The 13,747-nt window shown below is 40.9% G+C and overlaps 1 protein-coding gene across 3 annotated transcripts in view; it reads right to left on the bottom strand.

The window, feature by feature from the left end:
* The window catches only part of GON4L (gon-4 like), a 79,913-nt gene that overhangs the window by 28,938 nt on the left and 37,228 nt on the right, over positions 1–13,747 (bottom strand). For all 3 annotated transcript variants that reach the window (XM_054691806.1, XM_037501202.2, XM_037501203.2), the window contains 4 exons: positions 10,083–10,184; positions 4,553–4,593; positions 3,892–3,995; positions 183–375 (listed from right to left, as the gene is read on the bottom strand). In XM_054691806.1, the coding sequence (XP_054547781.1) occupies positions 183–375; positions 3,892–3,995; positions 4,553–4,593; positions 10,083–10,184 (440 nt within the window). The remainder of the gene's footprint in view (positions 1–182; positions 376–3,891; positions 3,996–4,552; positions 4,594–10,082; positions 10,185–13,747) is intronic.

The raw sequence follows: 13,747 nt of genomic DNA, 5'->3' as shown, positions 1-13,747 counted from the left end.
ACACCATCAGGGTCCTTATGTATATTCTTGCCTGAATTATAAGGACACAAGTGAGATGACCTTCCAAGATCTGATGTGAAGATCCTCTGTTCCTAAGGTATCAATGAGTATCAAGGCATTTATTTCTAACTTTTACAAAACTGCTCATTTGGGGCTTCAATATCAGACCATTGGAGTCTTACCTGCTGCATTTGCTGCTGGAGTCTCTTCCTCTGTGCTAGGTCTAGAATCAAAGTTTGTTGAACTTTCCGGGGCTTAACCTTCTCTACCTCTGGCTGCTGCTTGCCTAAAGATTTCTTAACCTTCAGCTGTTCAAGGAGCTCCTTCACTGTTCGATGTTGCTCATTTAGCAAGTTAGCCAGTGGCTCTTCAAACCTATTCCCAACAGGGAAAAAGTTAAATATGAACATTTCCCACAAAATATCCAAACCCTTATAATGGTGGCCTGAGAGTCTGAATAATTTCCATCTGCTGCTCATCCCCAAGTCCCATACCAGCCAAGAGGCAGACTTATAACCTATGCAGATCTTTTCCAGAAGTTAACATAGATTCAAATAGGAAGGTTCTGAACTGCAAATTCCTCCTCCCATTCTTCTATCATTGTTCCCCTAAGAAATATACAAGAGAGGAAATTTAAAAAATCTAAGAGCAAAGAAACACCAGAATAACAAAGCATTTAAGAACTAATGGGAACTCATCATTCCTGCATCATACTAATACAGCCATTTTAATATGGGATTAGATCCTAACAGAGATAAAGAATCTTCTGAAAGTCCAGCATCTGTCTTCTAATGTACCCATTCTCCCACTTCTACCCATTCAGGCTGCTCTGCCTTCCTTTCTTAAAAAGTCAAATAATTTCTAGCATGAAACAGGAAGGGGGGGCCTCTCTGGTGGCACAGGGGTTAAAGACAGTGCTATCAAGCTATCACCAGCCACTGCAGCATGAGTTCAATTCCCCAGGGAGCAGCCCATGTGCTGTAGCAGACATCTCCTGCCTCGCCACCTGCTCCCCTCAGCAGTGTATTTCAGTGGATCTGCCTGTTCTGCTCCCCATTCTCTCTGGTGAATCCTCTCACCCCCCACACTCTGGCTTACACCCCAGTTTTTGTATGCATAAATAAATAAATCTTTTAAAAAAAAAACAGGAAGGGGATATATTAACATACATGGATAAGCTGAAAAATTTAGATAAAAAGAAGTCTATTCAAGTTTTACCATACTACCCTGCACAAAAATATCTTCGTTTAGTCCTCTAATTCTTCCAAGTTTTCTAACCTTCCCCTACCAGCCCTACCTCCTGAGAGAGAGAAAAGAGAGAGTCACACGAGACTGTGTACAGGGCTGAAGCAAGAACCTAACTACTTCTTGTATTAGTTCTAAGACAGAGGCAGAACAAGACACATAAGTGAGTAAGCATATGTTGAGTATGTAATCAGGGTAAGACCAGCTTAGGTAGCTATGATGAGCAGGTTATTTTATTTCAAGAAATCTTCTATACCGTAGCAATAGTTAAATAAGAACTTTTTTTTTTTAAGATTTATTTATTTATGCATGCAAGAGCTGGGGTGCAGGCCAGAGGTGTGGGGGGTGAGAGGATTCACCAGAGACAGAGTGGGGAGCAGAAAAGGTAGATCTACGGAAACAGTGGGTGAGACAGGAGAGGTCTGCTGCACTACGGGGGTCACCTCTCAGGCCAGGGACCGAACTTGTGCTGCAGTGGCTGCAGACAACTTCACAGTGCTGAGACTTAACCCCTTGCACCACCAGGGAGGCCACTGATAAGAACTTTTTTAAATAGTCTCTGAGGATAAGAATTATGTTTCCTTTTAAAATACTGACTTACTGACTTCAGGTTTAGGCAGGTAACACCCAGGTAAAGATATGGGACTGACCTCTGTAAGACCTTTACTGAGAACTGAAAACTCTTGATTATCTGCCCTACTAACAGAGGAACAGAAGAGCAGACACATGAAAAAAGTAGATAATAGCCTGCACCTAATTTTAATAGGCATCACTGGGACAGCTGGAAGGGGAGCATACATAATTCACTTTCTCCATGATATTTTATTTAGTTACAGATGAGCATTTCCAACTCTAAGACAAGAGACAGCAGTCCCAACAGATCTATTGAATACCAAAAGGTAACGGAGGGCCTCCCCTGGTGGCACAGCGGTTGAGCTCTGGAATGCGAAGCTGCCCCCAGCCTGTGCAGTGCCGGTTTGATCCCCCGGCTGCCAGTGAGGGTCCCTTATGGTGCGACAGACCTCCCCTGACGCATCCGCTGCTCCCCTCAGCAGTGTATTTCGTCACTCTGCCTGTTCTGTTCCTCGCTCTGGCTGTGGTGAATTCTCTCACCCTCCTGCGCTTCTGACTGTACCTGCGCTTCTGAGTGCTTGTATAAATAAATAAATAAATCTTTAAAAAAAGAAAAAAGATAACTGAATTTCAACAGGGATTTCAAAGTAGTTACATAATTCCCAAATTTAAAGACTCTATGCATGAGAGTCTTAACTACAAATCAGAATTGAAACGTTTATAGATTAAATCCTATTATAATAAGATCCCAGGAGCAAAGGTTACATTCTGCTCTACCAGAAATTTGTTCTTTTACTGCTTGAAATAAATGGGTCAAACACTGTAAAATTAAAGAAGTGTTAATTAACTCAGTAGGGAGATCCTTTTATAATTTATTTCAAATCATCACATTGTATACATTCAATATTTTAGAGTTTTACTTGTCAATATCTCAAAAAGGTGAAAAAAAGGGAGAATCCTGAGATTTTTGTTATCCTTTATATATTACAGTATTTATCACAACGGAGTGTGACTGATATTTCTGGTTTTTACACACTGGCTAGTATAACATGATCTTTTCACTACAGTTTAAGTGAGTTCCCTTAAAGGTCTAGTTTTCAGATGGATCCCAGCTTTCTAGTTAGATAATGCTGTTAAGTTAAAATACGGAGCTAATTAGAGACTGTGGGTCTCTTAAGTTTTGCTTTGTTCTACCTATGGCACAAACCATACCCTGACCTCTGGGCAGATACTAATAATGATTGCATTCTCAAATTACATTAAAGTACTAACAGATTATGGAACTTCATCACAAAAATAGTGGAGAAGGGCCTCCCTGCTGACACAAGGGGTTAAGCACAGCATTGTGAAGCTATCCACAGCCTCTGCAGCACGAGTTCGATCCCTGGCCGGCCAGGGAGCAACCCACATGGCATAGCAGACCTCTCCTGTCTCACCCGTTGCTCCCCTCAGCAGTGTATTTCAGTCAGTCTGACTGTTCTGTTCCCCACTCTGTCTCTGGTGAATCCTCTCAACCCCCACACCTCTGACCTGTACCCCAGTTCTTGTATGCATAAATAAAGAAATCTTAAAAAAAAAATTAAAATCTTTATTTCTGGGTGGAGCAACAGTGCCAACTTTATGTGAAGATGACAGTAAGTAATTTCAGACTCCAGGGCATTACTGCAGGTACTTCATGGTTTGCTCAAAATGCCTAGGTGACTAACACACTACTAATGGTAAATAAGGAGAACAAAAGGAACATGCTAGATATTGCAACTTGGGGTAGTTTCTGTGGCTGGCCACATAGAATCCTACACACCTCTCCAGAACCACTCACCTGGAGAAGCTGCTATGGATACCAGCTACTATTTTTTCTCCTTTCCCAAACAGATACAGCTTGGTCTATAGCTGCACTGCCCCATAACAAGGAGAATTACTAACCCAACACTTAACCCTCAACAGGGTTCTACATCTTCTTATCAATAACAGCAGGTAGTTAGGGGTGGGAAATTGTTAACTGAAATTTCTAAAAACCTTTTCAGGCATAAACATTTCCTCCATTCTAAATCTCGAGGTCTTTGGTTAACTCACCGTAGGGCTTGAGGGGTGTTGAAGTTAGGTCGAGGCTCAGTCATACGCTCCTCCTCCTCTGGTCCATCATCTTCCATGTTGGAGAAGCCCATCTCATCTTGAAACTAATGACAAAGGAAAAGGAGGTTTTCTTGGGGAAATGGGTCTGGGAAAGTCACTCTAGCAGTAAAAAGGGAAAGTGGAGACTACAGATCACAGCACTTCAACAATGCTGGCACTCAGGAAGAACTGGCATCAGAACCTTTCTTACTTCAAGGCTTCTACAATCAGCAAACAGATGACTATTACAACTTGCAATGGTAAGGACCAAGCACAGATAACTCAAAAATTACTAGAAACACCTTTCAAACACCAAATTTATGAGAAAGATAACTGTTCAGATTAAAATTAGTGCATCGCTAAAGATGCAATAAATGACATTTGGGGAGGTTACCCAAAACCTTGCAAGGAAAACATTACTATGAATAACCTACATGCAGATAATCAAGAGTATATTAGCTGGCAAAATTATCCTGCCACTATATTCTCTTCTGAGTGGACTGATAGGGAAATTGGCTCAGTCAGACCATTCTTCTGGAGGGTGGGAGCCTGAGAACAAAGGACAAGCTTTTAGAGAATCCACTTTACCATTCTAAGTTCTCACTCAAGGATCATTACTCACAGTTTCAAAGAGCTCTTCCATCAGTTCATTCACTTCCTTTTCTGCAAAAATGTCAAACAGTATGTTGTTAGTACAAATTCATTTCATTTTGCAGCAGAGGGAATTCCAAGAAACCAAAATATGTTGTTTTCAACAAGACATTTAACAAAATCCTCTTATCTATGTATCATCTCTTCACTAAAAAACAATTATTGAACTCTAATTATGCCTCGACTTCTATTAAAGATGATGGGATACAACACTGAACTAGGTAGAATTTTACTCTTGTAAAGTTTAAATTTTACTGGGAAGACATACATAAAATGTTGAGTTAGACAATTTTACAAGAATAAATTCATGAATTGTTGGCCAATCCTACTGAGTGGAGTCAAGAGAGAACTCTCTAGCACTGAGTCATAGGACCCTGTCAGTAATTCCAGAAAACATACTTTGTTGTCTATAAACAAGACAAAGCTGTTAAGGTTTGTCAGTCCAATTGATAGATGTAAAATTCTATTTTCTCTGATTAACTGAATGTGGATTAAAGTCTTACATTTAGACTTTAAAAAAAAAAGACAGCTTTTAAAATGCATGAACATAGCTCCATAAAAATATGAAAAATATCTGAAAGTTTTAGTTGACACAAGTTCAATATAACACAGCTGCTCCAAAGAGTCAAATATGTCAATGAACTAGAGTCACAGATCATCTCTAGAGGATGTGACCAATTTTATAAAAGTCCTCTTAAGAGGGTATTAAAAAAGCAAATGTTGGCGAGGATATGAAACAATTGGAACTCTAATGAGGTAAAATGGAAAAGAGTCTAGCAGGTTCTTTTTTTTTAAGATTTATTTTACTTATGCATGCATGCAAGATCTGGGGTGTAGGCCACAGGTGCGGCGGGTAAGAAGATTCACCAGAGACAGAGTGGGGAAAAGAACAGGCAGATCTATTGAAATACACTGCTAAGGGGAGCAACGGAGGAGACAGGGAGGTCTGCTGTGCCATGTGGGTTAGCTCCTTGGCCAGGGATTGCACTCATGCCACAGTGGCTGGCAATAGCTTGATAGCACTGAGACTTTAACCCCTGCACCACCACGGCAACCCAGCCTGGCAGGTTCTTATAAAACTAATTATACATCTATGCACTGATTTCTCTCTTAGAAACTTAACCAAGAATAATGAATATATGTCCACAAAAGGCTTGTACAAGAAAATGAAGAACAGGTTTATACCAGAAAGTCAAAAATTAGAAAAAGCCCATATGTCCATCAAACCTGGGAATAGGTATTTTAAAAGGCAGGCTATGGCATATTTATACAACAGAATACTACTCAGCAATAAAGGGAACACACTAATGACAGATGTAATATGTAAGAATCTCAATAACACGCAGAGTGAAAGAACACTTATACAACAGAGGGCAGACTAAAAGATTCCATTTACATGAAATTCTAAAACAGGCAAATCTAATCTGTGATGGAAAAAAATCAGAACAGTGTTTGCCTCTGGAAAGATGATGATGTGGGACCTGACTTGGAAGAGGCATGAGGGAATGTTTTGGGAGAGAATTCAATATTGTGATAGGGGTTTGGATTACACAGGTGATGTCAAAAATCACTGAATGGTAAACTTCAGATCTGTGTAAACATTGTATATAAAATACCTAAAAAGAGACACTGTAAACAATTATTAAATTGGAATTCATGATATATGTGCGGAAATAGAAACTGGATCCTCACAACACAAGCCATGCAGCAAAACTGATATGCTGGCTTTGTTGGTGCTGCCAGCACCCCCCAGCAAGTACAGCGGGACAGATGGACAGATGGCCAGTATAGAGGGCCAAAGGCAGCTGGCAGCATCAGTGGCAGTTTTTCTCCCTGCTGCTCCAGTAACCAGTGCATGCTGATCTAAAAGCAGCAACAGTGGCAGTTCCTGCCTGGACTGTGCTGCTTGAGGGCAAGTCCCCACTCTCAGTTTGAATACTGAAGCCCCCAAGCCTCAGTTAGCAGCTGTGGGAGTTTCCCACTAGCTGCTCATAAGTGCTAAGTGGGAAGCTGCAGAACAGCTACATGGCGGCCACCTCAGTGGGCTGGGCTTCATGGCAGCCCTGCGCTAGCTGTGTTTCAGTGCCAGAGGCCCTGACTCGGGGCTCTGGCACCCAGCCCCAGAAATGAACTGCTTATAGGTAGCAGGCATTTTACCACCTGTCACCAGTGGCCCCACTGGGGTTCAAGCTGCTAGCAGAGACACTGGCACTGCCAGAGGGCCAGCACCAGCAGTGAATGCAACAGTAAGCTTCAGATCCTCAAGTTCAGGCTGCAGGGAGGAGCATGGGGCTCCAGTGGGCCAGTTCCAGTGCTGTGGCTCCCTGGAATTGCAGGCAGTAGAGACCTATGGAGTCCCAGGCCAATAAGTTGGGCTCCCAGCAGGAGCCTGTAGCAGCTGGGATCCATGTCCCAGTGCTGGTGCAGGCTCCCCCCACTCTTTATGTTGTAACACCTCGTCCCACTAATGAGGCAGTAGGTGCAGATATTTTCACCCCAAAAGTCTGACCTGAGCTCAGGGCAGGTTAGGTCTGTGCAGGTACCAAGTTTTCCTTTTTATATTTGATGCATGGATTATAAACCAATCAGGTGTGAGCTAAATAAACCTAAAAGGAGCACCATAGGCTTTGGCCTGGTTTGTCAAAAAGTGAGTATGTTATTGGTTTATCGAACATCTCACAAAGTTATTAACAATGGTGTGTCTGACACAACCTGCTGGTGACCAGCACTATTGGCCATGTTGTCCAGGGCTATTGACAGGAGACTGGCACTCTGTGTCTGGGTCAACTTTGAGGGCTATCCACAGCTTCTGATAATCCAACACTGCCTCCTGGTGCTGCTGTCTCTGCTGCTGGCAAGTCAAATGTCCATGGCTGTCCAGCCCAGCCTTCAGACTTGCTGTAGGCTGCTGTAGTGTCATCTTAGCAGCCCCGCCTGTGAGCATCTCCAGCTAACACCGTGAATTGGCACAACAGCTTGCCAGTGTGCCACAAGATCCAGGCCCTCACTGACAGGACAGTGCCATCTTGCACAAGCAGCCTTTTGTTTGGGAATTCTGGACACTTTGGACACTATCTGGGGTAAGACGGCCAGCCATGTGTGGCCTTAGAAATTCTTTGTTTTTCTTTTTAAACAAATCCCACTGTTGTTGTTCCCTGAGACTGAGTGGTCTTGCAGTTGATTGCACAGGTGAGAATCCACAGATAGCGACCCGCCCTCTCCCTTAGTACTGTCCTTTCCTTTGGCCTGCAACAGCACTCCTATAGCACCATTTCAAAATGTTTAGGAGTGAAGTGTACAACTTCACTACAACTTATCTTAAAAAGATTACCCCAAAAAACTATGATTCAGAGATGGATACCTATAAATATAAATAACTGCATGATAATGTAAATGTATTACAAGTTAGTAATAGAAACTAGATGGTTGGTATAAGGATGTTCACTGTACAATTCATCCAACTATTCCATGTTTGAAAAGTATCATTAAATGTAGTGGGGGAGAAATTTTTTTTAAATAAAGGCTAGAATTCAGGAAAAAAGATAACTTGAGTAGTGGTGAGAGATCTGGAAACTATAGTATTTATTTTATTTTTTTAATATTTTATTTTATATAATACTTACATATTTTTCATTTTTGCACAATGTATGCATTTTCATTTTGGTTATATTCCCTATACAATTGCACCCCCCCTTATTTTGACCCTAGTCCTTCCTCTCCCCGCCCTTCCTCTCCCCACCCTTCCTCTCCCCCCATAGTGTGTCTCTGGTTTATAGTTGCTTGTTGATTTTGATTTTCACTTTGTATTAATTAGTCTTTTTCCTGGTCCCTTATTTAGGTTTTCTAAATTCCTGCTATGAGTGAGACTATCCAGTATTTTTCTTTTTCTTTGACTTATTTCACTGAGCATGATCCCTTCTAGCTCCATCCATGTTGCTGCAAACTGCATGTGTTTATCTTTTTTGATTGCTGAGTAATATTCCATTGTGTATATGTACCACACTGTGTATATGTATCACCGATCCAGTCATCTATTTTTGGGCATTTGGGTTGTGGAAACTATAGTATTTAGAGAAATGAAGAAATTTGGTATGTTTGGCACAGGAAAGAAAGAAACTTAGGAAAAGAACATCTTTTACTGTATACTCAGGAGTAAATTATATTTTTTAGCAACAAAGGACAAGCAGGGGGACTACAGTGAGTAGACTGAATTCAATAAAGAAAATGTTACCTGAGGAGGTATTCAAGACCAGGGTACACTATCTGCACAATTGAGCTTTCTATTGCTGGAAGTATCCAGCAGAGACTAACGGACCACTTCAGAGACATTGTAAACAAACTCTCATAGGCCCACATGAAACTTTGGAAACTGTGTTTTTGTTTGTGTGTTTTAATTTTTGTCATCCATGTAATAAGACTTCTTAAAAGGGTTATGAACAAATATGACAACATCAGAGTCAAGGGTTAGGAACAAAATAAAATTTCTACTCTACTAAAAAAGATGACCCTGTATTCAGATGTCCCAGAAAAGTACACTATTTACTAGCTAAGTATTTCCAGCAATGTAGAAAACATTTCTGTAGCAATAAACAAAATAATGTCTTTGAGAAGCTTACAGTTTAGGGGAAAAAGGTTTCAGAAATATGTTTCCCATTATTGGAAAATTAGTCAATGAAATAACTTTTAAACAAATGATTCCACTCAGATCAGTTATTTGTTTTCTATGCCTTCAATCTTGTTCTTTACCCACCATCTCAATACATTAAATTGGTATTAAAACAAAATGATCTTCTAAAATCCCTGTTAGTTCCTATTGATTTGCTGCTTAAAACTCTTTGAGATCTCCTTTTTGACAAAACAAAACTCAAATTTAAGGTTCTCCATGACCTGAACCTGCTTAACTTTTGAAATCACCACTCACTCACGGTTATACCAAGTTACTTAAAATTATCCAAACACATTAATGAATTGTTATTTCACAATTCATGGCCTGCAGATGCTTTCCTATTTATTTGCAATATCCTCTACCCCATTCACCAAAAATGTTTTTATTTCCCCTTCAAACATAAGCTAAAACAACTCCTATAGACTCCTTCCCAAATTCCTCCCACTGTACTCCATGCAAGATTCTAGAAAATTTATACCCTCATTTAGGTCATTAGTATATACAACCAACTATAGCACCTATCACCTGAATTTTAATTGTATGTATTTGAATCCTCCTACTAAGCTGCCCTGACATCCTACAGGGCAGAAGCCATGTCTTACTCATTTTGGTATATTAAGAACAATCCCTGCCAAATATTAGGGACTCAGATTGTGGAATATTTAAGTGAATGACTGATAGGTTTTCTGAATATATATGTATATTTAAAGGATTATAGAAGTGAATTGTTAGAGAAGCTTCATGTCTTAACTTCCAACTTTACCCCAAAATCTGCAAAGTAAGCAAAGGTAAATGAGGAGCAGTTAAGAGCATAACTCATTGTAAACAGACTCACTGGTGATTCTCACTGCCCGGTCAGTGCGGAAATCTTCTGTGTCTGGTTCATCAAGGTCTTCTAGGAAATTATATTCTGGATCATCATCATCATCTGCCTCATCTAGGAAAAATGTTTCAGATATTTATTCCCAACTTTGAATTCTTATCTTTAGTGAAAATTTAAGATTTTTAGCACTATAAGAATCTGTTCTCCCAAAAGCAAATTTATTCTTTTTTTAAAAAAGATTTATTTATTTATGCATACAAGAGCTAGGGTACAAGCCAGATGTGTGGGAGGGGTGAGAGGATTCACCAGTGACAGAGTGGGAAACAGACCAGGCAGATTGACTGAAATACACTGCTAAGGGGTGCAGTGGGTGAGTCAGGAGAGATCTGCTGCGCCATATGGGTTGCTCCTTGGCCCACTGGGAATCGAACTCATGCTGCAGAGGCTGCGTCTTAACCACTTGCACCACCAGGGAGGCCCCAGCACATTTATTCTGAAGTTTATGAGGACAAACTTATTCTGTTTGCCCTCACTGCTTTTGCACAGATCATTTCCCACAGCTGAGTCATCTTACCTAATCTTTCTAATAAGATGTTTCTGTCTTCTTTCAGTATGAGACTTAAATCTCTCAGAATGCAACAAATGCCACAAAATTGAACATATAATCTAACTCAGTAATTCTACTTTAGGGAGTACATCTCATGAAAATGCTTTTTGTAAAATTATTAATACTAAGATTTGATAGTGAAAATAGAAATGGGGCATCCCTGATGGCCTAAGGGTTAAGTCTCAGCACTGTCACCACAACAGCCTGAGTTTGATCCCCAGCCAGGGAGCTAACCCACATGGCACAGCAGACCTCTCCTCTCTCACCCATGCTCCCCTAAGTAGTGTATGCCAGTAGATCCGCCTGTTCGGTTCCTCACTCTATCTCTGGTGAATCCTTTAATCCACCACACCTCTGGCTTACACCCCAGGTCTTGTATGCATGAATACATCTTGGGGAAAAAAAAGAAATGATCTGAGCTCCCAACTATAAGAGAATCACTATAACTGTGCCTTAATATGACAAAATAAATAAATCCTTTAAAAAACATGACAAAATAGTGTACACATATAAAATATAAAGATGGAACCATTCTATAATGTTCAATAAACATGACAAAAGTACAACGCAATATATACATAATAATACCAAGTATGAAAAAATTATATACCTACAATAAAAATTAGAATATAAAAATATGAATGTTAGCGTATAGAAATATAGATGTTTTCCTCCCTCACAATTTTCTCTAATGTTTTTCTTTTTTTTTTTTTTTTTTTTTTTAATTTTTTTTTTTTTTTTTTTATAGAGGCATGTTTTTATTTATTTATTTGTTTGTTTGTTCGTTCGTTTTGTTTATACATGCACTGGGTACAGTCAGAAGCGCGGGAGGGTGAGAGAATTCACCAGAGCCAGAGCAGGGAGCAGAGCAGGCAGAAGGACCGAAGTACACTGCTGAGGGGAGCAGCGGGCGGCAGGAGAGGTCTGTGCGCCATGTGGGACCCTCCTCCGGTGGCCGGGGAGCAGCCGGGGATCGAACCGGCGCCGCAGAGGTCGCCGGCAGCTTTGCAACCCAGCGCTCAACCGCTGCGCCACCGGGGAGGCCCTCTAATGTTTTTCTTTTCAAGATTTTTTTTTTTTTTGATTTGCAGAATGGGCAATCTTTTTTTAATGAGATGTAATTTACAAAGAGTGGAATGCATAGATTTTTTTTAACATTTATCATTTTTTACATTTTTTAGACAATATTTGCTGCCCCCCACCCCGTCAGATTGAGTCCCCATAGAATTTCCTTCCCCAAGGCACCCATGCACCATCACCACAGTCCCCTGTGCTCCTTCCTCCCTCCCTCTCACCCCTCTCCCTCCTCCTCCCCTGTAGTATGTCTCTGGTTTATAATTGTCTGTTTTTGCTTTGTTGTGTTTTGTACTGTTATTATTTTTTTTTTACACTGATGTTCTTATTTGGTTCCCCTATATTCCTGATATAAGTGAAACCATCCGATAATTTTCTTTTTCCTTCTGGCTTATTTCACTGAGCATAATTCCTTTTAGCTCCATCCACGTGGCTGTGAATGGCATGAGTTTATCTTTTTTGATTGCTGAATAATATTCCATTGTGTATATATGCCACATCTTCTTGATCCAGTCATCTTTTTTTTTTTTTTTTAAAGATTTATTTATTTATTTATTTATACAGGCACTGGGTACAGTCAAAGCACGGGAGGGTGAGAGAATTCACCAGAGCCAGAGAAGGGAGCAGAACAGGCACACTGACAAAGTACACTGCTGAGGGAACAGCAGGCGGCAGGAGAGGTCTGCTCGCCATGTGGGACCCTCACCCAGCGGCCAGGGATCTAACCAGCGTTGCAGAGGCTGCGGGCAGCTTTGCAACCCAGCGCTCAACCGCTGCGCCACCAGGGGAGGCCCCAGTCATCTATTTTTGGGCATTTGGGTTGTTTCCAGGTTTTACCTGTTGTAAATAGTGCTGCAATAAACATAGGGGTACAGGTGCTCTTTTGAATCAGTGTTTTTGTGTCCTTTGGGTAGATCCCTAGTAGTGGAATTGCCGGATCATATGGTAGCTCCATTTTTAGTAGACTGAGGAACTCCAGACAGATTTCCTCAATGGCTGGACCAGTTTGCACTCCCACCAGCAATGTAGGAGAGTTTCTTTTTCACCACATCCTCGCCAACATTTGTTGTTGCTTGTTTTTTTTGAAGTGTGCCTTTCTTACTGGTGTAAGGTGGTATCTCAGTGTGGTTTTCATTTGCATTTCCCTGATTATCAGGGATGTTGAACATTTTTTCATATGCCTGTTGGCCATTTGCATTTACTCTTTGGAGAAATGTCTTTTGAGTTCTTCTGCCCATTTCTTAACTGGATTGTTAATTTTGTTTTTGTTGAGCCGTGTGAGTTCTTTGTATATCATTGTGATCAGTCCCTTATCAGTTGGATGGAGTGTAAAGATTTATTTATGTATACAAGAACTGGGGTACAGGCCAGAGATGCGGGGGGGTTAGAGGATCCACCAGAGACAGAGTGGGGAACAGAACAGGCAGACTGACTGAAATACACTGCTGAGGGGATCAACGGGCGAGACAAGAGAGGTCTGCTGCGCCATGTGGGTTGCTCCCTGGCCGGCCTGGGATTAAACTCACGCTGCAGAGGCTGTGGATTGCGTCATAGTGCGGTGCTTAACCCCTTGCGCCACCAGGGAGCCCCTCTCTCTAATGTTGATGCTATGACGTCTTTTCAATTCCTAAATAAAAGTTGTGAAGGAATCCTTGTATTATGTAATTGTTACATTGGTGATATTTTTTTTTTTAATTTATTGCCAAAGATTATATTATAGCATTGATATAATAAATGGAATATTTCTCTTAATTTCATTTTCTCATATTAGTGAGAACAATTTTTTTTTTAAGATTTATTTATTTATGCATACAAGAACCGGGGTATAGGCCAGAGGAGTGGGGGGGTGAGAGGATTCACCAGAGACAGGTGGGGGACAGAACAAACAGATTGACTGAAATACACAGCTGAGGGGAGCAGTAGGCGAGTCAGGAGAGGTCCGCTGTGCAATATGGGTAGCTCCCTGGCAGTGGATCGAACTTGCGCGGCATTGGCT

The sequence above is a fragment of the Talpa occidentalis genome, unplaced genomic scaffold, assembly GCF_014898055.3.
Source record: "Talpa occidentalis isolate TD23 unplaced genomic scaffold, MPIMG_talOcc4v2.1 talOcc4.9, whole genome shotgun sequence".
NCBI lineage: Eukaryota > Metazoa > Chordata > Mammalia > Eulipotyphla > Talpidae > Talpa > Talpa occidentalis.
Note: the sequence above shows the minus strand (reverse complement) of the source record. Positions and strands in the feature narration are given on the sequence as shown.